The 23,715-nt window shown below is 52.1% G+C and overlaps 1 protein-coding gene across 2 annotated transcripts; it reads right to left on the reverse strand.

Moving 5' to 3' along the window:
* Nucleotides 1-482: 482 nt before the first annotated feature.
* TFAP2E (transcription factor AP-2 epsilon) lies at nt 483-22,637 on the reverse strand. Of its 2 annotated transcripts, XM_086863566.1 has the most exons (8): nt 22,583-22,609; nt 22,028-22,474; nt 21,699-21,750; nt 8,682-8,900; nt 6,031-6,259; nt 5,698-5,816; nt 2,597-2,738; nt 483-2,042 (listed from the first exon to the last, which is right to left on the reverse strand). In XM_086863566.1, exons 1-8 carry the CDS (start codon nt 22,607-22,609, stop codon nt 1,754-1,756), a joined length of 1,524 nt encoding a protein of 507 aa, XP_086719692.1. In that variant the 3' UTR covers nt 483-1,753. The 2 variants fall into 2 exon arrangements, with proteins under 2 accessions (XP_086719692.1, XP_086719693.1); XM_086863567.1 differs by lacking the exon at nt 8,682-8,900 and having other exon boundaries at nt 22,583-22,637.
* Between the last annotated feature and the right edge of the window lie 1,078 nt (nt 22,638-23,715).

A 23,715-nucleotide genomic window follows, 5' to 3' on the forward strand; every position in this document is an offset into this window, starting at 1 on the left:
GTTTTTGCTTTGTTAATCCTTTTTCTCACCGTTCCCATCGTGTTTATTTCTAGGCTCTGTGAGTATGAGGTGCTGCTGCAGACTCCTGCTCACGGTGACACCACAAACACAACTAATTTGGAGCTTCATTTCCTGGAGATCAGTGGGGGCTGTTTTATCTTCTGTTTTATCACTGATACCATGAGGTCCTTCTGCAGCTCCTCACAGACAGGTTTAGATTTGACTACCCTGAGTAGTTCTGAAGCATCAGCAAACTCATTCATCTCCACTGGCGCCAGTTGGCTCAGCATGAGGGCTGGGGACTCTGGGCAGGAACACCAGCTCCTGAGCTCTGTTTGTGGCAGCACTCAACTCCCAGCCATGAAACTGGAAAATTCTTTCTTAAATCTATGCAATTTTATATAATTTCCATGTAGCAAACTATTTAATCCCTTTTAAGATACAACCACAGAGGCAAAGGATCCTTCTCACAAAGATGGAGGTGCTTTCTTCAAATAAAAAGAGGTTTATTAAGAGAATGAGAATGACATTGTAGTGTGGGTGTTGTACATCTATTGCAGCATTAAGAGATACAACAGCAAGTACAAAATCCTGCAGAACTTCTAGAGTTATCATCATCACAGCCTAGCTTGTCCATGCTACAGTTTGGTGGATCCAAAACTTCATTCCCATTTCTAATGGCAAAAAATCCAAAGATTTTCATCTTTCAAAAGAAAAAAAACCCAACCCAAAACAAACAAACAAAAAAGGCAAAACAAAAAACTCAACTCAATTTGATATAAATAACTTGCACTGGACATTTTAAAACTTTCAGATTTTAATTACACATAAATAAATATATACAGATTTGGCAGTTCAGTTTGGCCTAGTTCAAGTTCTGCTCCTTGTGCTTTATTTACTATTATTATATCTAATTTTAGAAACTTGTATGCTATTATCTGTAGCTTGTGGAGTTTTATTTAGTCCTGGGTTTAACTTCACCTGCCTTATCCCCAGCCAGGAGGGCAGCAGTCAGGGGGACTCCCCTCAGTCCTGCCCTGGGACTCATTGGCTGTGTGGTTGTTCCTGCCTCGTGGCTTGGGGCTCCTCAGTCCACAGGAAAATCCACAGTGAGTCTCAGTTTGAAGCTGTAAACAAAGCCTGGATCTGCTTTAAATCCACAGCAGTTCTGCCAGCAATTTTCCTTGGCCTGGCATCAGGGCTGGGCTATGGGTGGGGAAATGGGAAGGTTTCCTGTGTGTTTGCCTCAAAACCAGCACATAAATCCAGGTAGAGCCAGGGTTCCGTTCCCCTGCCCTCGGCTGCTCCTGCTCCTCCTGCTCTGGGTCTTGCACTGATGAGGCTTTTGCTCTTTCCTCTCAGTTTTTCATTTGGAACAAATTCCTCGAGCACAGAAGGATTTCACTATGGATTTCTTTAAAAGCAAAATAAAATCAAATTGCACATGACTTGGGTTCCTCCATCCATGTAACAAAAAAAAACCCAAAACCCAAAACAAAACAAAACAACAACAAAAAAAAGGCAAAACCCCAAAGCCATCAGCCTGGCTTCTCTCAATCTCATTACGTTCATTAGCACTGTTTTCTTCTTAAATTCTTTAAGTCTTCTTTTTTCCTGTCTTTTCTTTGTTTGCTTTACGAGTTTCCTCACACGTTCAAAGTCAGCAGTTTAGAAAACAGTGCACTGGGTCATCCTTCCCCCTGGAGCCATTGCTGGTGCCCAGGGAAAGCTGGCACCGGGGGAGGCAGTGCTGTTATTTCCGATGCTTCACCTCTTTGTCTGATGCTTTGGAGTCCCCGGTCGTGTGCCCGTTCCCTGTGCTGTTCATGAATATTTTATCCAGCCCTTTGAGGGACTCTACCAGGTAGTTCTGGAAGGCAGTGAGGGCGGCACAGATGGCCGGACCCCCGAAGCCATGGGTTATCAGGCTGAAATGAGTCAAACAGCTCTGGACTCCGGGCTCCAGGATGAGCGAGGGGCGGCTGTTCCCCAGCGGAGAGCGATCCTGGGCTATCAGGTCTGCAAACTCCTTGCAAATTTGCCTGAAAAAGAGAGGTTTGGTCACTAGTATGCATATGGAGAGCTGCAGGACACAGTCATGGAATCATAGAACAGTTTGGGTTGGAAGGGATTTGCAAAAAGATCATGCAGTTCCAAACCCTCTGGTGTGGACACCAGGTTGCTCAGAACTTCATCCAACCCAGCATTAAACGCTTTCAGGCATGGGGCATCCACAACTTCTCTGGGTGTGTTTTGGGGTTCCTTTCTTGATTCCTGCCTGAGCAGCCACCTCTCCACTGGGAGTTTTTTGGCTTTATCCTGGCAAAAGCCCCTGAGTGCAGAACTGGAGCCACTGCTGCTGCTCCAGCTTTGAAAGGGCACATGAGGCAGTACCAAAATGCTCCCTGGGGCTGGGTTACCCTCTCTCATGCAGGAGCAAACCCTTCAATTTGTGCAGGCCATTACCCCTGCTGGACACCTTCCTGCAGTGTGAGCCCATTTCTTCCCCACAGAAGAGCAAAGTTTGGGGGCTAATGCTGCCCTCCCAGGCTGCAGATACTGAATGCACCAGTGGCTCGTTGCCCTCTGTACTCACTTGGTAGCCAGCAGCATGTTTTTCCTGGTGTGGAGCTCCGTGGGGTCGGAGTGCTGCCGGCACAGGTACTCTGCCGCCGCCTTGGCCGGAAACTCGGTTTCGCAGACGTAGCCGAAATCCCGAGCCAGGTGAATAGCTTCACCTGCGAGAGGACAGAGGAACATCAGCACTGTGCCAACATCAGTGTGACGGAACTGGGAACTTCTGCAGAGCTTTAGCCATCTCACTGTTGGGACTCAGTTCTGGTAGGACTGGGGCCCTTCCCTGTCTCAGTGGCCACCCAAGAGCTCTCCCCACCTTCATCTCTTGCTGCAGAAACACCACTGAGTTTCTTATTCTTATCTGTAAGGCAATTAGTCTGTGTAGGCCAAGTGAGCCAGTGTCAGCTCTAAACAGCATCTGGGTCCTTCCTTTACTACCTTTTACAAAAGCATCAAGACACTGCTGGCCTTGGAGCAGGATGAGGTGTGACTCTGGGCACCTGCTCCAAAATGAGGAATAGCAGAGGCGTTTCTTACTTGGGAACATCCCCTGCTGAATCTTTCCCTACTTCTTCACAAATTTCCTGCTTGGCCTCTCCAAACTGAGAAGAGATTGAAAGGGAGACTGGAGGGTCAAAGAGTGACCTCAGCCCCGTGACTGCTGGACGAGGCAGGGCAGGAGGAAGAGGCAGGAGGAAGGGGGTTACATCCCCCACAGTGCCCAGGGGCCCTCAGGCTGGACGTGTAGGCAGCGTATCCATCACCCTGTGGAAATGCCCACCCATTGATGGAATTGATCCATCTCCAGGCGTCCCCGTGGAAATAATCAGAGCTGATGGCAATTGATCATGCCCAACACCCGAAATCCCAGTCGGGCAGGCAGAGCTAATTTGCCTTGCCCCCCTGCTGCTCACACGTATTAGGCCATCCATCCTAATAGCATTAACCCAGGTCCCATCCCAGCCTGCCTGGCTCCTGGAGCTCAGTCTGTGGAGCCCTGTTATAGGAAAGTGTCCCTGCTTCCCACATAACAACAGTACTTCCCACTTCATCTCCTCCTCCAGAGAAAGAGCAAATAAGGTAAACCTAAAGTATCAGAATTGCAGTTGTTTGTGCATTAAAAAAACAGTCAGAAAGGAATAACTGCTGAAAAACTGACACTGGGATAATAATAAAGAGCTGGGTGACCTCATGATCAGAGCTAGGGCTGGAACCAGGATATATTTCTTCCATGAGTATGTGAATGGCTGCACATTTTAATGTTTTTTAAAGGCAATTTGGATGCTGGATTAGAGAAGTGCCAGGGGGGACAGGGCACTCTGGCTTTAGTGTTAAAGACACATTGAGCCAGATCTTGAGGAGGAGAGGCTGCGGCAGATTGCACAGAGGGCCATGGTGGGCAGGGGGGCAGCAAGAGCCTGGCTGAGGGCAAACCTCCTTCCAAGAGCTTAGGGATGTTTCTGGAGAGGAAATACAGCCCTGCTGCTCCCCTGGGTCCAGGCTGGAGGTGCTGTCTTGCCCAAGGGAGGGTGAGTGCTTGGTATACGTGGTGAGGACTCCCAAGGGAGCTGTTTCTACCTGGTGCTCCCTGGGTTCTCCAGGAACATCCTCCCCTTCTGTATGAGTGGCTGTGGGTTGGTGTAAAAAAAAGTATTCCAATAGCACTCAAACACAGACACTGGTTCTTTTAAATAATTAGACCTTAGGAAGGCAGAGGGGAGAAAACAAATTAAGCCAAATCAGCAAATGTTCAGGAAAGAGTGTGTTTGGGCCAGAGGGGCACAAGCCAGTTTGTGTGCGCCACGTTGCTCTGGGTGGAACATCCCCTGCTTCCATCATGCTTACAAGCAGGAGGAAATTATATCCATCAAACACACATGGCATCACTCCTATTTGCTGTGACCAGGAAGCAGAAACCAAAACATCAGCAGCCACTTGAAATCAAACTGTACATTTCTTCCTTCCTTTCTTTCCTTCATTCTTTTCTTTCTTTTATTTTCATGGAAATCAGCCTTTCATTCAGCACGAACCAACTGCCCTGAGTAATAACCTCCGCCTAATGAAGCAGGTCATTTAATTTGCTGGTGACAATGGAGATGATTTTCTATTCAGGATCCACAGGCAGCTGCCTGCACCGTGCCGGCATGGACACAATGGATTCCTGAGCTCAGAGGGGGCAGAGCTGTCATTCCATTTGTTTGCATCTCCATGTGCTTTTCTCCCAGGATGCAGAGGCAACATCATCATTTCCATGGTGGAGAGAAGTAGGAGGGGAGGAAGTAACTGAGTTAGGCAGGGGCACCTCACATGTCCGGGCAGGGCTCTGCCTGCCAGGGCAGCACCTTTTCCATAGTTCTGAGGGTGGCTGCTACACACCTGAGCTCCACCTGCAAAACTTCAGAGCAGTTTGACATCTCCATGGTGTCTCACTCATTTCCTGGAGGAGGGAAGGACTTACATATGGGGATTTCCTTCTTACAGGCACCATGACACAGACCTGAGCTTGGGATGCTGCCCGAGGGTGGTGTGGTCGAAAGCTCCGCTGTGCCATAGGTGGCCTCACGGGGATGCAGAGCAGCTCGGAAATTCTTGGCAGCTTTATTCAGGCTATGTTTTGTGTTTGGTGTCTGTGACCCAACTATTAAAACCAGCTCAAAGAAATGAGGGATACCTGAGCTCCAGCCAGAAGGATGCTCACAGTCCTGCTTGGCATCCATGAGGATGCCTTTTCCATGGGCCATATCTGATCCAACAGAAATGGCTGAGTTTTGGAAAACAGACATGGAAGCATAGAGTTCTAGAATGGTTTGGGTTGGAAGAGACCTTAAGGATCATGCAATTCCAACCTCCTACCTTAGGCAGGGCAGCCATGTTTGGACATTTTCTTGGACATTTGGTGTCTTCGTTTCATTTGCATTCTGCTCACTGCCTTCCCAAGAGTCTGCTCATTTAAAAGGACACATCCTTGAATCAGTGTGGAGACTTACCCAGGGACATTGACATGCTCATTCAGTGATGACCACTCTGTATTTTAAGTGTTCTGGTTTGTGGAAAGCTGGAAATTAAGGGGTTGGAAGTTTCAGCACTCCACCCTCCATGGGAACAGGGAGAGACTCTTACCTTCCACAAGGGATGTGAGCAGGGTGACGTTGGCAGCTTTGCGCCTTCCTGCAGGTAGATTTAGTCCAATTTTCTCTAACCTTTCCCTTAAACACCGGCCTCCATTTTTTGATTTAGCTCTGAAAAGAGAAAACAAAGAGGGAAAATAAATTTCCATGTAATTAATGTTAAAATAACCATAATCCTAGTTTAAGGTTTGAGGTTTGAAAGGAAAGAAGAAAAAGCAGTAAAAATACTATTTCTTAATGTACCACACACCAGAATTTCTCATCTCTCTATCTGAGGTAAGAGCTGCTGCTGAACACAAATCTTGGGGCTCTTGGGGCAGCTTACCTGCGGAGCACCCCGCCGAGGAGAGAGGCGTTGAGACACTCGGGGGGCGAGAGCCTCCTCTGCACCTCCCCAACCGTCACCTTGTACTTGGAAGTGGAGCTGAGGAGAGAGAGGCGCCCAGGCACGGAGCAGAAAACCTCATTGGGGTTCGTGACCCCTCCAATCAGGCCGTCTTTGTTCATGGACAGCGTGGAGATGGTGGTGCCATTGGCCTTCGAGGGGATGGGCACTGGAGACAAGGAAGAGGGAGAGAAGAGGAGACCACGGCTGAGAGACCAGACTCTCCAGGCAGCAGCACAGATGCTGGGATGTCTAATTAGTTCCTTATTTTCCTCAATGAGAGAAGCGAGGTGGGGTGATGAAACCAAACTAAATAAAGGTTAAAGGAAAGGAAGAAGTCTGTACGCTGCCCTCGCCTGCGTTCCCACACCTCCCAGCCCAGCTGTAATTAAAGCCAAGGTTTGGGCTGGTCTTCTGGAAGGCTGAGGATTGTCTGCAGCTGGACATGTGACCAGCTGCCTTCCCTGTCCCCTCTGGGTGCTCTGTGAAGGTGGGTGGCTGGGCAGAACGTGGCTGGTCCTGCTGACAAGGATGCCGATCCTCTCCAGGGATTTCAGCTGCAGCCCAGCTCTGTGCCAGAACCTGCTGCATCCCACCGGGCAGAAATTAACCACCTGAGCCAACACCACCATTCCCTGTCCCAAACCCAGGAGCTGCTGGGCTGGCTGAGAGCTGTGCTTTCATGATATGCCCATGGGAACCAGGGGAAAGAGTTTCTTTGCCTTCAGTTCTGGGATTAGCCCTGCAAATAGCCATAGCCCTAAACTTTCATCATCCCTGGCTTAAAGGAAGCTTCAGAAGATCAAACCCAATTAATCCAGCACAAACTTCCCTTTGCTTAATGGGAAAAAGTCAATTAACACAAGGTTAGGCAGGCACTGGTTACTGCAGCATCTCATTGGGCCTACGGCATCACACCGGGACAAAGGGGCTCAGCTTTCCCATTTGTCATTCCATAAGAAATGTTCTTAGATACAATAAAGTTTTATAAGTTAAAATTGTGGCTGAGACTTGTGCCAAATCTATTTGGCTTTTATGCTCTGAAATTAATAACCAATTTAACTCAGGGGGAAAAAAAACAGATTTTGAAAGAATCCAAAGATCATTTCAGCCCTGGCATTCTTTGTGCTTCCTCAGGAATGTCTGTTCCACAGTCAGATGGTTCCTGCAACTAATGCAGCAGTGAATGCCATGGTTTATAAAGGAAATACGTATGCCCAAAATGAAACAGAAGCCCTAGGATTAATCAGGGAGGATACATGGACTGGACCTATGAGGGGGTGTTTACAATCGGCATATTGTAAATCCAGCTCAACGACCTGCTAGCATGGCAATAAAAATCAGCACATGCTACATAAAAATGACTCATGTTTTAAGACTAAGGGATGAATGGAAAGGAGCTGAAAGACATGGAGTTTCCTCTCAGCACAAAACTTGTACAAAGTCAGGGAGCAAAGGGTAGGATGCACCAGTGCCCTGCTGGAGCCTGTGGTCAGTTTTTGCCATGACTGAGGTTGGTTCAGGGCAGAACACACACAGGAACATCCCCCTGAGACATAGGAAACCAGAATTATTTCCAGGAAGGAGCAACTTCAAAGCTTTCTTCCGCAGTCCCAGAACAGGTCAGGTTAGTCTCTAGGGGATCCCTTAAAATCAAAAGTCAGAGCATGGTTTGCAAATATCCGTGCAGAGGTGCTGAGGTAGGAGGCCCTGAAGGGTCCCAGCGATTGGGTTCTGCTGCAGAAAGGGCCACCCCCAAACCAGACATCCCTGGAGAGCAGGTGTTGCTTGTAGTATCACAACTGCTATGCTCTGTAAACTGGATTATATTTGGATACATCTGTGCATGCCTGCATTCATGCTGTGGCTGCGCTCAAGCCGCATGCGTGGCCGGGGACCTGTGCACCCGAGGGACAGCAGAGCCATGCAGGGAGAGGGATCATGCCTCACCACACATCCATGGCACACGGCAGCTGGGGAGGAGGCAAACCCAGCTGGTACCAGCGTGACTTAACACCAGAGCCTATGGAAAGCTGGGCTGGAGAACGGTTGGACATAACTCTGTGCTAGCCAGTCACCCCACAGGCAGTGACAGGGAAGCAAAGATGGTGTTGATGTGCGGCATGGAGACACAACACTTGGCAAACACATACTGGAGGTTTTAGGAATGATGCTACTGTCAGAAACAAAGCTCTGGAAAGCTGTGCCCTGCAGCCCACTGCTGTGAAGGGTAAAGCCCAGCACAGCTGGGTCAGCCCAGTTCTGTGCCACAAGAAAACCAGGCAGGCACCAGCACTGAGCATGGATTTTGGCATTGCTCTTCTGCCTCGAAGCCTCAGCCAAGGCCACAACCCCATCACTTTGGGCACATGCAGGTGTGGGACAGGGCTCCTGCATTAGAGTTTGTGCCCTCAAGGGGCACACAGGATGGGAGGGAGGGAGGAACGGAGCAGGCAGCAGTGCTGGGAGCTGAGCTGGGCCCCAGAGTCCTGCAGCAGTGCTTCATCCATTAGACAGCATTGCCTCAATACAACAAGAATAAACAAAGCCACATTCGCCATTAATCATGAATTATTGTTATTGAGCCTCACCTGCTGCTGTTTGCCTGGTCTGATCTGCAGCTTGTTTGCCCATAAACATGCTGCAGGAGGGAGACAAGCTACCATTAAAGCCTGACAGCTTTGTTTCCTTGGCTTTTGGGGAACCAAAATTGTCTCTTGTCATCTGAGTAAACCAAAAGTCCCCCTCGATCTTCAGTTGTTGCTTTCCTGTTCCCGCAAGCAGCAGGTGATCGGAGCACCTGAGCCAGCCTGCAGACAAGAAGGAAGCATGAGAGCAGTGCGGGCGCCCAGCACGCGGCCGACAGCCCAACGCCCCGGCGCCGACCCCCTGCGCCCTTCCAAGCCCAGCCAGGAAGCACTCGGTGCTGCTCCCGCTGCCTCGTGCCGAGGGCTCATCCTGGCTACGGCACAGAGCAGCGACCCTTTGGAGCAGTGATGAGGTTTGAGGCACTGAACAGCCCCAACGTGAGTGGGGGGCCTGCAGTGTCATTGTGCCCAAGCGAAGGACCTGAGACCCATGTGGTGCTTTGCAGCTGAGGATAGAAACGCCACATCATGTCACTGCACTCATTTGACACTCGTTTTTGGCAGAGTAGGATATCACGTTTCCTGCAGTGACCCAGCTCTCCCCTAGCTCGTCCCCTTGGCAGGAGCCTGGGCAGGCTCAGGTTCCACCCCTGACCATGGAAGATGGGCTTCTCAGCAGAAACTCATCCCAGAGGTGCTCGTGCATACAGTGACAGACCAACACGCTACAAAGGCTGGTGAGGAAGGGTTGGATGATGGTGCCCAAGCAAGCGCCCCTCCAGCCCTGCCTGGTGAGTGGGATGGGGTACCCCTGGGTCACCCTGGCCCACCCCAGGAAGCTATAAATGGCAGGGCACAAATGACAGTTTGGGTTGATTCAGCCAAAGAAAGGGGTAGAAGGAGACCTCAGACCTTTAACAGATGCTCAGAGCACTCCTGGGGAGTGCAAGTCCTCTTTGTTATCTGTTCTTGTTATTTATCAGTTATTATTTATTGATGCTTGATTGCTTTACTCTGTCCTCCTAAAGATTTTTGGGGTTTTTTTTCTCTTTTCCTAAACTGCCTGGCATTCCTGAGAGGGTTTTTCCCATGGAAGTGTTGTTTATTCAGATTAACCCTGCTACTTCTAAATCAGCAAATCCAGGTGAGCTTGACTGCAGATTTCAAAAACTAAAGCCCCTGTGAAGCATTTTAACCTGCCTTGGGGATGCTGCAGGTGGGCTGGACACAGGTAAGCACTGGCATGGGTCAGAGGGGTCAGATCTGAAAGGGAAAACAGATTTTGGAATAAAGTTATGCTGGCAGACCTCAAAGGGCTTCACGCGTTGCTGATCCTCAGCCCAGTGCTGGTACAGCACCAGCCACCAAAGCCATTAACTCACTCCTGACTCAAGCCAGCTCCTTAGTGCAGCTGGGGAAAATTGAGGCACAGAGCAAGTTAAATTATTTACCACAGCTCAGGTACATGGGCTTGATCTGTGTGTGTGCAATTCCAGTCTGTGGGAATGCCTTTCTAAGCAATCCAGGCTTTCAGCTACTGCCCAATTGTTGGGAAGTGCTGTGCTGCAGGCTGACTATGTACAGCCTCTGTTTCCATAGCTCTGGATTTTCTGTAAGAAGCTGTGAAATCGAGCTGTTTGTCACCACATCATCTTGGCTCCTGGTGCTGTGGTGATTTGGAGAAGGTCAGCATGGCAGTAACAGGCATACAGCAGAATCTTGCTGAGTGTGGTAAGGAAAATGATCCTCATTTCTTCTGTACACCTCACAGGAGGTGTTTTCATCAGACTCAGCCTCTCAATCCAGCCTTGAACCTCACAGGGCAGGTGCTACTTGCAATCCATCGTCTTCCAGGTGTGTGCAAGCAACAGTGGAGAGACCCAAACTCCCACATAAGTCACTTGCCTCTGTGCTTGTAGCAGGTACATGTGACTTCATCTTCCCTGTGAACCACAAAGTTTGTGATCTCCCATTAGATGAGCCTTTTGTGTTGAGTCAGCTCTGGTTTGCCTTTTTAACGTATCCTGGTGTAACTGTCAGATGATGAACCTCCACAACTGCATTTGCTGTGGCTCAAAAAAACCCTGATGCAGAGGGAGAGTGATTTCAAACTAGTCCTGGTGTCTGAAACACCAAGGGCTTTACCCCTGGACTTTCCTGAGCTGGAGAACACCCTGCCAGCCTGGGGTTATGTCCTTGTGTCTGGCACTGCCAGAGCAGAATTGTGTTATGACACAGGACAAGTCACTATCCCAGTTTGGGCTTGACTGTCTCCAGCAAGAAATTGCAGATAATAATATAATAATGTCTGCCTGGGAAGGATGCTGTGATACCAAATTAAAACTTGCCAGGTAATCTCTGGTGAGAGATTTCTCCAGGAGAGAAGTACTTGGGTGTTGAATGCAGCCAGGAGGAGTCAGTCTAGCACCTGAGCACAGGATGTGATGATGCCCCTTGGAGCAGACAGTCAATGGACAGACAATTCCCATGAACAACAGGAGTCCTGATACCTCCAGCGATGCTGCAGGTGGGATGAGATGTCACAGCCTTGTCTCCCAGAGGGTCTTCCAGGAGACAGCTGGGAGAATGATATAAACACAGCTGAATGAATTGCTCAGCTGTGATTCCAGTGAATGGAATAAGGAGCCTCATGCCTTCCAAGTGTCACAAAAGAAAGCACAAAGTTTCTGCCACTCCTGTTCCGGCTTGCTGAGGTAGATCCTGTGGCTTTTAAGTTCGAGGAAGGAGCAAAACAAGCCCATTCTTCAAAGGCTTTTACCTGGAAAACCTTGGAGGATTTCCTACTTTTGCCCAGTGAAATCCAGCATGAACCGAACGGCAGCCCTCTGCTTCCTCATCCTCCCTCTCCTGCATGGTCCAGGCTGAGGATGCTCCATCCCTTAGCTCCTGCATTCCTTCTCCTTCCTCATCTTTGTTCACCAAAGTTTGTGGGTGAAATCACCATTGTGATTCCTGGAAATGGACACTTTGATATGGAAATATTCGGTGAAGAAGATGCAGCTGCAGCCCGGCTCAGTCTTTGGTGCGGGGATTGCCAGGAGCTGCAGGAGCCAGTGTCCGTGATCAGGGCTGGCAGCAAGCCAGAGACTTTTGGGTCTAAGGGAAAAGAAATTTTGCCTACAAGAAGAGAAAAATACCAAGTATTGACACGTTTCCATAGGAGAAATGTGCTGCCTGCTTGCAAAATGATTTGTAAGCAGGAAAATTTGTGGTACTTGGGAAGTGAGTTGCTTATCGTGGTGTTATTTGTTCTGTTCCATTTCCAGCTGGAGCTCGGGGTGCTGTGAGGGGAAAAACAGGTCCAGAGGGAACATGCAAATCGCTGCCCGTCTTACAAGTCTGTTTTCTTCTCTCCCCAGATAAACTACAGGTAAATTCTCTTCTTCGGTAAGGCGGAATCCCTGGATATCGGAGCTTTTATTGCGACATCCCTTTAAAAGTGGGAGTGCTCTACTGTCGAGGTTGCATTTTAAAAAGGTATCAGTGAATCGCCTTAGGAGACAACCTGGGACAAAGCAATCGCTCATCTTCAGGCACAACAGCGCTGTCTCCAGCCCCCCACCAAAGGCTCTCAGCCCCGCCGCTCTCCAGGACCTTGCCCCGGTCACCTCGGCTGCTTCGGGCGTCGCTGCGGGGCCGAGACCTGAGCCGTGCTGCCCGGCAAGGGGACACCTGCACCCTCCAAACCTGCCTCAGGTGCCGAGATTTTGGTTCCGTGACTCTGCAGGTGCAGCGATGACAGCCCCAAACCCCCCGGTTTGTTCCCTGGCCGGGGGTCCCGCTGGTTTGAGCCGCCTCGGGCCGGGCTGATGATGGATGTCGGTGTGCAGCCCCTGATGAAAGTGCTGCAGAAAGCTGAGGGATTGCTGTTGTCTTCCAGGAAGAGCTGTCAGTGAGCTCATCTAACCTTCATTTGAATGTCTCTGATGTAAATTACAAGATAGAGTTACATATGTATATAAAAAAATGTATCTGGATGTGGGTATGAGCCAGGGGCAGCTGCTCCCGCCGTCCCTTTAAAAGCCCTTTTCAGGGCGAAGGTACTGCAGAGTTCAGCTGCTCCAGTTTCCTGATGTTTCAGCAGAGAGGTATTTATTGGTGGTCCAGGAAAGGAGGTCAGAGCCATCAGCTGTATTTCAAACTCGCACTCTGTAATTATCCTCTCTTCCCGGAGGGGATTATACAGGTACTCTCTTTATCTTGAATGCACAACCTGAACCAAGTCCCCTTGTCAAAGAGCCTCTCTAGGAACCACCATCATTGGCCTTTTCAAATGGAAGGATGGAAAGAATCTTGGTTTTGTCTGTGGATTTTCGAGATCGCTGAGTTCTGATAGGGAAATGAATCTCGGACCCTTGGAAGAGAGCAGGTATACAACCTCAAACTATTCCCATGAGAAAACTAATCAGGAGAGGTCCCATGCCTATGCAAAGCTCCTATATTTAACATTTTGTTTCCCATGCAAATCCATTCACTGGGTTGGGAAAGAAATATGAAGTTGACATGTGATATTAATTCCATTCTTCATTCTGTACCTCTGTTTGACCCAGTGAAACCCCAACCATGTGTCACTGCAGGTGTCTCCTGCGGAGCTTTGGGATGGATCAGTGGAGCAAGAAGGTTCAGACTACCCCAAATTCATGGGTTCAATGGTGTGGTTAACATGGGCCCTGCTGAGTACGTTGTGCTTTGATAGGAATGGCCAGCTGATATAATATTAAAATTTACTCAGCCCCCTGTGCTCCTGCAGGATTTGGGATTGAGATTAGAAAGTGCTTTGCAATTGATAATTTTAATTGATAATGCATTTTCCTGCTTCACCATTTAGGAATGACTCAGTCTCAGATATGCTGTTGTTCAGAATAGTTTCTCCGTTTTTTGGAAACTGCTCACAATTAACTTGTGGTGAGTACCCACGTTTCCTTTCCATGCTTCATTTCATGGAGTGAATTCTGCTGTCTGGGGAACCCTGATGTCACACCTGGAGCAGTAACCGCAGAAACACTTCACTGGAAGGCACCAAACATCAATGATTAAAATGTGCCCCCTAAACAGTAAAACTCAGGTAATCTGAACCTTTGAAGGGAATGAATGAAAATTATTTGAGTTCTGCTTTTGAGTGACTAAGTGTTTGGAGATATTTCCTGCACTGTTGGTTGGAAGCCACCCCAATGCAGCAACTTCATTGGACAAGTCAGTTTAGTCTGGTAATTCACATTATTTCCCTCCCCCTTCATTCTAAATTACTTTTTCTGAGTCGGCAGCTATGCCCTTCCATATCTACATTAGAAAATTAACATTTCAATTATTAATTAATTAATTAAAAATTATTAATATATTTCAATTTCAGTTCAATTACTGAATAATTATTTAAAATTCAGTTCAAATTCTGCCGGTATAGAATTCATGTTTCACAGCACAAACCAAGCAGGTTTAGAAACGGGAGGCTAGAGAGCCAGAGGATTTAAACCAGAGGAATTGGAAACCCACATTGCTCCATGCTGACACCAAGGGAAGTTCCCCATCCAGTGTCACCCCTGGCTGTGCTGCAGCAAGGGTTCCCAGTCCCACACACTCCACAACTCTGTCTGTAGCATCAACCACCCCAACTTTACTCCTTTAGCAGCACAAACACTTTGGCACTCAGTCTATGAGATCTTTATGTGTTTAAACAGTTTAATCCATTTCACAATAATATGCATGAGAGATTTTCCCTGTATTCCCTATAGATGAATTTGTGTGGCTGGGATCTCTGTAAGCTGAAAGGGGAGAACAAAGCTGTGACGTTGCGGTGGCCAATCCCATGGAAGCTGCTGTGATGTTCCTGTCAATTTGTTAAATCTGTTCAGGTTGTTGAAGGGCAAAAGACCATTCAGCAAAGATTAGACATGAATAATAATAGAAAAAAAATTTCCCTTCATACTGAGCTCACTGCCAGCCTGCCAAGCTGGCGCGGTTTTAGTCTGGGACTGACCACAGCAACACGAATCTCTCGGTTCAGCAGCTCCTCCCGAGCTGCTGGCTTGTCCAGGGATTGCTCTCGGGACAGGCACTGCTCACCCACTGTCACAGAAAAAACAGCTTTTCCTTTTCCTTGCTCAGATGCCCTGGGTTGCTGACACCAGTGTATTGGTGAGACAAACCCTCTGGTGATGGTTTTTCAATGGCTGCCCCATCTCTTGTTAACTGGGATCTTGTGCTGGAAACCTCCCTAAGATCAGATCCTGTGCTTGCACCTCTCCAGCCCTGGGATGGTGGCTCTGCTTTCACCCGTGTGGACACTTTGGGGCTCCCAGCGAGCCCTGAGGACACCACTGACCAGGGACCTGGGACCTGTCTGACCAGTCCGGAGGGAACAGGGCCTGAGCCAATCCCTCACTCCCCGGCGCCTCGGCACTCTGGTGACTGATGCCAGATAAATGCCTGACACAGAGGGTGGGGAGACTCAGCCCGCCTGGAATCCCAAGCACGCACCACAGACACTGCGATGGATTTTTAAGCCACAAAGGTGAACCTGCTCCCAGCTCCCCTCATCCTACTCCAAACCTCAAGCTCCTGCCATGCTATGTTTTGTGGCTGTTTAATTGCAATGGGTACCTTGGGCTCATTTCTAGCAATTCCCTCTCACTCCCATGTGCTTCTCTGTCCTTTCTACCCAAACCACAATGCTTCTCACCAAAGGGAGGGCAATATCCAGGCACGGCGAAGCTGGGTTGGGGACAGGCCAGGGAGATTAGAGCTGAGCACGCAGCAGCTCCAAGAGTCACGTCCAGATTTGCTAATTAGTTCCTCCATTAAGAATTAAAATAAACAAACAAATGGAAGAGCAGCAAGAATGAGTAATTCCCTGGATCACACAGGAAAGGGTGGGATGGTTTAGTGGTTAGAGTGCTAGTCTAGGACTTCAGAGAACCTCATTTAGGCTCTTTGAATAATTAAGAGAGATTGCAAACATTTTTTTTTCTAAGATCATATATCTTGGAATATTATTAAATTGGGAGGAATAGTCCATGTTTACCTCTGCTCTGCTGCAGGTTTAGTGTGTCCCTAGGCTGGAGTGACACAAATGGGTCCCTATGGGACTTGCCTCTGTCTGTGCTGCTGTGGGTGTGTCCTGATGTACCCCAGTGAGGCAGGTACCTGTGCTGTCACACAATTTAAGATCTTGGCACCACTTCCTTTGCAGGGACAAACACAACAGGTGTCACCTGGCCAAGGCTGTCTGGCTGCCAATCCACCTGTGGATGAAGTAACCCCTGTGGGAGCCAGGGTAGTGATGTGACAGTGGCCATCAAACTGCAAAAATGCCTCACAGCCCCCAAAATGAAGGGAAAGGTGCTCTAGAGCAAGCCCAACATGTCTGTGCTGCTCACTCAGTGCTGTCCATGGAGAAGCCTCACCTGGGGTCTCCCTCCCAAAGCAGAGGTGCTGCTACTTTGGTTCAAGCCACATGCCAAGAAACAACCCAAGCTGGCTTTCCTGAACCTACACTTTAAGAATTGCTCTTTATTTCTAACAAAGAAAAAAATTAATTAAAAAACATCTAATTAAACAGTAAGTCATGACAAGGTACATGAAACTTGGAGATAACACATGCCTGGGAGGCACTAGGGAGGTTGAGACAAAGCCCAGTATGTTCACCAGTACCCGCGTGTGTTATCTCACATGAACACACACCTGGGCTTATCCTGGTGTAATTATAGGACATTAAAAATATAATTTTAATGGAGGAATGGTGATCTGGATGCAGTTCAGAGTAAAAACTTTCTTTTTAAGTTTCTCTGTTTGATTAGTAGGTGTTCCTGCTGCGCACCCTGTGCACGCGAGGGGGAAGCGCTGGGACTGGGAGGTGTGACTGTGTTTTGAGGAAGGCTGCTCTATCTCCCTGTGTGTGCAAGGGCTTGTCAAAACTTTAAAGCATTCGTGAGCAGCACTAAGGCAGCAAAACTTCCAGTCAAGACTCAGCTTGTCCCAGGTGAGCCCCTTTTCCTACTCAGGCAAACTACTGCTGCAGATGAAGCTGGAGAGAGCTAGGAGGGCTCCCCAGCGAGCCCAGCACCCTGCAGCTGACTGGAAGCCAAGTACCTCCACCCACGGCCCTGGACAGTCCTATAAAAGCTGTGTCTTCGCAGCCCCAGGTGTTTTACAGGATGATCTCATTTATTACCTTGCTCGTCACAGGAAATGATGTTTATCTAATCTACCATTCTTTCAGGATTTCTTTTTTTTCCCTGCCACATCTGGCTTATTACATTTCTTACAGCTCAATTCCTCCTTGCATCAAAACAAAGGAGAAATGGCACTGCTGCCATCATGTCAATGCCTCAGTCCCACCAGATTGAGAAGAAGCTGAGAAGCTTCAAAACCTGGAGTTTGCGTGCGGTGCGGAGTGGATCTGAGGATCTCAATCTTAATCTCCCTCCTCTGCCGCATTCCTTAGTAGTGACAGCTACTTCTTGCAATATTCCTGACTGTGGGCTCTGAGGCACAGCTTTCCATCTGTCTGTCCAGTATCCAGCCAAACAGGTCCACATTCCTGAGCAGAAATGCTAGCACTGCCCCTTGGAGCAGCTGGAAAGCCTCGGATGGAAATTGGAGCAAGTCACAAACATGAGGGACGGCAACAGCAGGCAGATCCACAAAAACAAGGGACCAGTGGCAGCACCAGATCCACAAACCCAAGGCACAGTGGCAGGACCAGATCACACTGGCCCAGTACAGAGCCCGGGGATGTGCGCTGTGCACGCCTGGGTGCCAGTGTGAGCCCACGCTGGTCACACCCTGTTCTGTCTCTACTCCAGGTTGTAAAATGCCACAGCCAAAACTTGTGCCCGTGAGCGGCTGCACCGGGCCCTGTGGCTCACCCTGCTCCCTCTGTCACAGGGCTCCAGCTCACTCCAGCCCACTGCCAGCAGGACCCCGGGCTGCTCCCACACCCCAGTGTGTCCCCAGTGCCAGGGAAAGAGATTTGCATTTTTTTTTTTGTAATAAAAATGCTCTCTTAGAAGCTTTCTGCTGATCCCAAAAGGATGTGAAAGCAATAAAACCCCTCCTTATTTTACAACCAAGCTGCAGGATTTTTTGCTACTGAGCACAACGACCTAATGCTTGATTTCATAACCAGAAAGTTGCACCCTGCACCCAGAGCTCAGGGCTTGCTGAGTTTTATATCTGAATTTTTTATGCTAAATTTTATGTCTGGAGGGTCTCACAGCCAGACCTCGGTAGCTGATCTGGGCATCTAAACAACAGGGAAGCAGGTGAGTGGAGAAGAAAATACCTGAACTGCTGTAGACTAAAGCAGCCAGAGCCCCAACTAAACTTTTTCAGAGCTAATTTTAATGTTTTCCCAGTCTAATGTATCCCTGGTCTTATAAAAATGTTTGGAAGTAATAATAATAATAATAATAATAATAATAATAATAATAATAGACCCAACCACAAACAAAACAACAACAAAAGAAAGATACAGAAAACAATTTCTGACATACTTCGGGAAAAAAAGGGAGAATGAACAAACAGAGGTCCAAGATATCCATAAATGTTCTGCTGCCCTATCCAAAAATTTATCCATTTAATTCCCGAACAAAATCTATCGTCCCGTTTGTCACAACAACACGAGGCAGGGGGGAAAACGCATCCTCTGCTTTTCAGAGCTATCACATCTCTCCCTGCTCCGAGTGAAATCCCAACTCACACACCGCACCCCACAGCCAAACTGGATCCTCTCACCAGGGGTTCCCGGTACCCCGCCTCACTCGGCGCCTCCAGCCCTGGGGATCACCACGGCGATAACGAACCGGAACCAGTCCCGAAGGCAACGCTGGAAATGGGTATCGGAACGTCTGTTTCCAGCCGGGATCTGCTTCCCTGGGCTGCACCCGCCGGGACCCGGCTCCCCCCGGAGCGATGCGGGCACCGCGCAGCCACCGCCGGGACTGCAGGATGGGGGTCCCGGGGCGGTCCCCCAGCCCTTGCTGAGGCCAATGCCCCCTTTTCCTCTCTGCTTAATTCGGGGTTACCTGCAGCCAGGGGGACAGAGCGCTACGGGCTCGAGAAAACACTTGGAGGGGAGAGGGTGGCAATGCACCGCGTCTCCGAGATGCCCACAAAATCCCTGGAATTTTACTAACGGCTGGAACCGTGGAAGTTTTTTTCCAGGAGGAAAAGAAGGGAAAACAGACACGTAGTCAGGGATGCTCCCACACAGCGCTCCGAGGCACCGAGCAGCATCTTCCCCGCGTCCGCGGCAGGGTCCATCCATGCGGGGGGACATCGGCAGTGACCCCCATCCATGGGGATGGCCCCGAAATCCCGGGATAAGGGACAGGACAGGCTGCGGAGACAGCGCGGGGATGCGGGCTCTTCCCTCCTGGTCCGGGATGTTTCTGACGTGGGACTAAATGCGACTTCAAGGATAGGAGTTAAACGGGAGATTTGGGACAGGTGATTAATATTTTGTTGAACCAGGACAACAGTGTCTCGGCAACTAATTAGGAGAGATATATCTGTTTTCACACGCAAAGATTTCTATCAGGTTTCTGTCCGACGGCCATTCCGTCAGGTATTCCCAGGATTAATAGGTATTTGGGATCTCGCTGCGATTTAGGACAAAACTGCTCTTTTTAGGGTTTACCCTCGCTCCCTTCAGAGAGAGGATCCTCGAGTCCTGCTGCTCAGCCGTCCCCTCCTGCACTTTCTGCCCGGGACCCTCCGGGAGCTGCCTCAGATGGTTTTAATTTAATTTAATTTTTCCTGGGGTGTCATTCACTCGCGGGGACCCGGGCTCGGCTCTGCCAGAACACAGCTCAGAGCTAACAGAGCCAGGAGTGAGAACGACCACGTTTTATGCCTTCTAAAATATTAAATAAAGCCGAATGTAAAGGAATTTATTCCCTGGGCCGTGTGGAGGGCAGAGGCGTTTGATCCGAGATTCCCGGCTGCAGCTTCCATAATTCCTCACATTTCTTTTGAGCTGAACTCTCCCGGTTGGGAACTTCCAGGGGCAGGGAAAAGGGAGTGTGGCTATCGGCTCCAGTCCCGATCTCCCGATCCCCGGGTGGGTGATGGAGCCCCCGCTGCTGCCGCCGCTTCCAGGAACCCGCGGTTGGCTCCGTCCCGCAGCTTCCAGTGTGGCTGCCCAATTCCCCCCACAAACACACCCTTGGCTTTGGATTTATCGATTTCTCCAGCCGACACGGAGCTTCGCACTCCAAACACAGGAAAAATAATAGAAAAAATTAAAATAATAAAAAAGAAGGAAAAAAACAGGGATGGGAATATATATTAATATTAAAATAAATTTTAAATTCCCAAACAATAACGGGCGTGGAAGAGCAAGTGTCCGTGAGCACAGGCATTGTGGTGGAGCTCTTTGCACCATTCCCACCTTCAGCAAGAGATATTTTAATTTTGTTTTTCTTTCTGTTTTGGGGGGTTTTTTGTTTGGTTTTTTTTCCCTTTCCAAGACTAGAGAACGAGAAAATCTCCAAGGGCAAAAACCAGGCACTAAACAACGACAAATCCTCCCGACAGGAGACAAAAAAATTCCAAGTAATGGCGCTTTCGGAAAGAAGAGGAGAAAAACCCCAACGAGCCACTATAACTCCAACCGAACTTCCAGACAAACATCCTCACTGCGAGGTGTTTCCCGGGGGTTCCGGGGTGCTCCTGCCCGGCCCAAGCCGCCAAGGTACGGTCGGTGCCGGCCCACGCACCTCTCAGATTCTTACAACCATTCCTCACACCAGAATGTTTAATGAAACGCCTCTCTAGCGTTCCGATTAAAGCTCAATTAATGCGGGTCATTACTGTCCCGCTGGCAGCCGCGTGCTCCTAGAACAGCCTTTTCTAAGGAAAGGGGCTGCGGCGCACCGGGAGCGCCGCTTCCCTGTGAAACCACCGGTGGCAGCTGGGGAAGAACCTCACGATCGGGAAGTTTTTCGTGCAGTTATCGGGGATCGGCTACGGCCGGGACCAGCACCGGGACTGCGGGGCCGTAGCACGCACCGGCCCAAGTTACCGACCCGCCCCGGTGGCTGCGGTTCCGTTCGCACCGAGGGTCGGCGGTTAAACGCGTCCTTCCCATCCACATATTTCTGTAAAAAATCGCGGGGAGAAGCCAAAAGCAGTGCTGGAATATTCCATAGTAGGGATCTCCCCGAGCATCGCGCTGGAAGCTTCCGGGGCTCCCTCCTCGTTCTCGCAACCCCCCGGCGGAAGGTTTGGTACAGAAACATATTAGGGAGTTGAGCTGTTTTACTCACCGGTTCTTTGGGGTGTGGGGGACTGGTCAGCATGCGGGGCAGAACCGGACTCGGGAGACCCCTCTGCCCCCGTTCCTCCCCTCCTGTCCCGGAGCGAAAGCCCGGTTCGAAACCCCGGTTCTGGAGCGGCAGAGGGGCGGTCTCCGCAAACACGGGTTTTACCGAGGTGGGGACACTCCCGGCTGCAAGGACGGGCAGCACCGGCCCCAAAGCCGCGCCACTTCTCGTCTCCGTTAAACGCGTCCTTCCTCTCGGTACCAGCGCCGCCGAACGGGCCCGATCCGGGTCCGGGCCGGTGTGAAGCGGTTCGCGGCCCGCGCTGCCTCCCGCTCCTCCGAGCTCGGGGCTCCGGGAGCACCGGGAGCTGTCGCCGAGCGCGGCCGGGGCATCCCCGGGCTTTCCACGCAAACCCTACGCGGCCGCCGGCGGGGTGGGCCCCGGAGCTCCCCGACAGCAGGGTCCGCCCGTCCGGGCCCTTCGGTAGCGGGAAGGAGCGGCGGCCGCGGTACCGCCCGAGGGACAGCAGCGGGCCGGGGGGCAGGTCGGCGAGCTGGCCAGCCGGGATCCGCCGCTTTCGTTTTAGTCTCGCCGGGGACAGCAGCGAGCCCTTCCCGACGGGCCGGGGGCAGCCCCGCGGGATGGCAGAAGCGGGGGGACCCGACGCTGGGGAACCCCGAGGGCAGGACTGGGGCCCGGTCCGGTGCCGCTTTCCGCTGAGCCGCCGCGCTCTTACCTTTCTTGATGACGGACTGATCGAGCAGGTTCATCCCGCCGTCGTCCACGGCCTGAAAGCACCGAGGAAAGAACTTTAAGCTGGCTCCCGGCGCAGAGACAGCGCGGCCGCGACCCGATCCACCCGCGGGCCAGAAGGAATTCTGAGGGCACAAGCGAGCCCCAGTAATGGGGATCTCCGGCCCGGTGTTTCTGCTTGCCCGGGGGTACAGATGCCGTGGGACTCGACTCGTCCCGGCCGGGAGTCCCCGGTCGCACACGCAGAGGGATCTGGCCCCATCCCCGTGCAACCAACCCACTCCGGGCACCCTCTCGGTGCTCCCCTCGTACCTGGATGTCCTCGAGGCCGTGGTGGCCGAGGCCGTGGAGGCCCAGAGGGCCGTCGGCCAGGCTGTGGCCGCCGTCGGGCAGCCCGTGGAGCAGGCGAGGCACGGAGGGGTACTCGCGGCGGGGGTCGAGCCCCAGGGCGCGGTGGGTCTGCGAGAGCAGCCCCGGCTCGTCCTGCCGGCTGCGCTGCGGGGGCCAAGCCGGCTGCTGATGCTGGTGCAGAGGGCTGAGCGCCGCGTACGGGTCCGCCAGGTGAGGGTAAGCGGGCTCCTGGCCCTGCGGGTAGGGCAACGGCGGCTGCGGGTACGGCGGGGGGAAGTAGGGAGGCTGGAAGTCGGCGGCGGGCGTGTGGCAGAGCGGCGGCGCCGAGCCATAGGGAGCCTGGTTGAGCGAGGGCAGCTGAGGCAGGCGGGCCCCGGCCGGCGCCCCGGGCAGCCCCTCGGAGCGGTCCTGCAGCGGCGAAAACAGCGGCGGTGAGGCGGGCGCGGACCCCCGGCCCCAGCCTCCGACCCTCCATCCCGTCCCGTCCCGCCCCACCCGTGCCCGTCCCGCACTCACCATGCCCGGGTAGCTGTGCACAAGCATCGGTGCGGGCCCGCGGCAAGCCCCGGGCGGGCCGGGCCCCGGGGGTGCCCCCGTCTCCGCCCCTCTATCCCGCCGGAGCGGCGTCTCCCATCGCCCGCCCGCTCCTCTGCGCCGGCCCCGACTCCATGCACGCCAGTTATAGCGGCGGGGGCGCGCCCGCCGCCCCGGGAGCGCGCGTCAGAGCGCGGGGACGGGGACGCGCCGCCCGCTCCCGCGGGGCCCCGAAGGCTCCCGGCAACGGGACGGCGGCGGGAGGCGGCCGGGGCGGGGGCGAGGGGTACCCGCCGCCCCCTGGGAGCGTGGCTGGTGCTACCCCCGCGCCGTCGGGCGGCCCCGGTCCCCTGTCGCACGGTACAGCACAGCCTCCCCCCGGTGCCACCCAGGGACCCTCTGCCCCGGGCCGCGCCGCCTGAGACTCCTGTCGCGGAGCACCCCGGGCCGCACAGGAGAGCGAGCCCCGAGGGTCGGGAGAGCCCAAGAGGGCGGGCGGGCTGCGGGGCCGTGGCGATGCTCTGCGGATTGACTTTATTAGCCCGAGCCGGGTGCGGGGCTTCTTCGGGAGCGCTGCGGGAGCCCCAGCGGCAGCTGCGACCTTCCGCGAGCTCAGCGGGAGCCCGGGGCCGGTCCTGCCGGGAGAGCTCGGGGCTCCTCCCGGGGCGCTTCACCCTCCTCCCCGACGGGGACCAGGGAGCTGCATCCCTGACTGGGCACAGCGAGAGGTGTCTGGGGGTGCTCCGGGCCTGGCTCCCTGCCCGATGAGATGGGCGGGAGGATGAGCGCCGGGTGTAACAGAGCGAGGGGAAAACGGGGAGCACCGACGGGCAGCACGCCTGCCTCTTCGCCCTCCTCCATCCCTCCCTCCGCCTCTCCATCCCTCCCTCACACTCTGAGCCCTCCCCCCGGGACAGGATGAGGCGGGCCCGCAACGCCGGGTCCCTAAGCACGATACCGGGCACCGGATACCAGCGGTGCGAACCGGGCAGATGACTAGCGGCAGAGTGACCCCAGTGACATCCCCCCCCTTCCCCCGAGATCACTTCCCCCGGGTCCCACGGCGGAGCGGCGATGCCCATCTACACGGGCACATGCACACACTCGCCCGCTCT

Source organism: Cyanistes caeruleus, chromosome 26, assembly GCF_971803275.1.
Source record: "Cyanistes caeruleus chromosome 26, bCyaCae1.hap1.1, whole genome shotgun sequence".
Lineage (NCBI taxonomy): Eukaryota > Metazoa > Chordata > Aves > Passeriformes > Paridae > Cyanistes > Cyanistes caeruleus.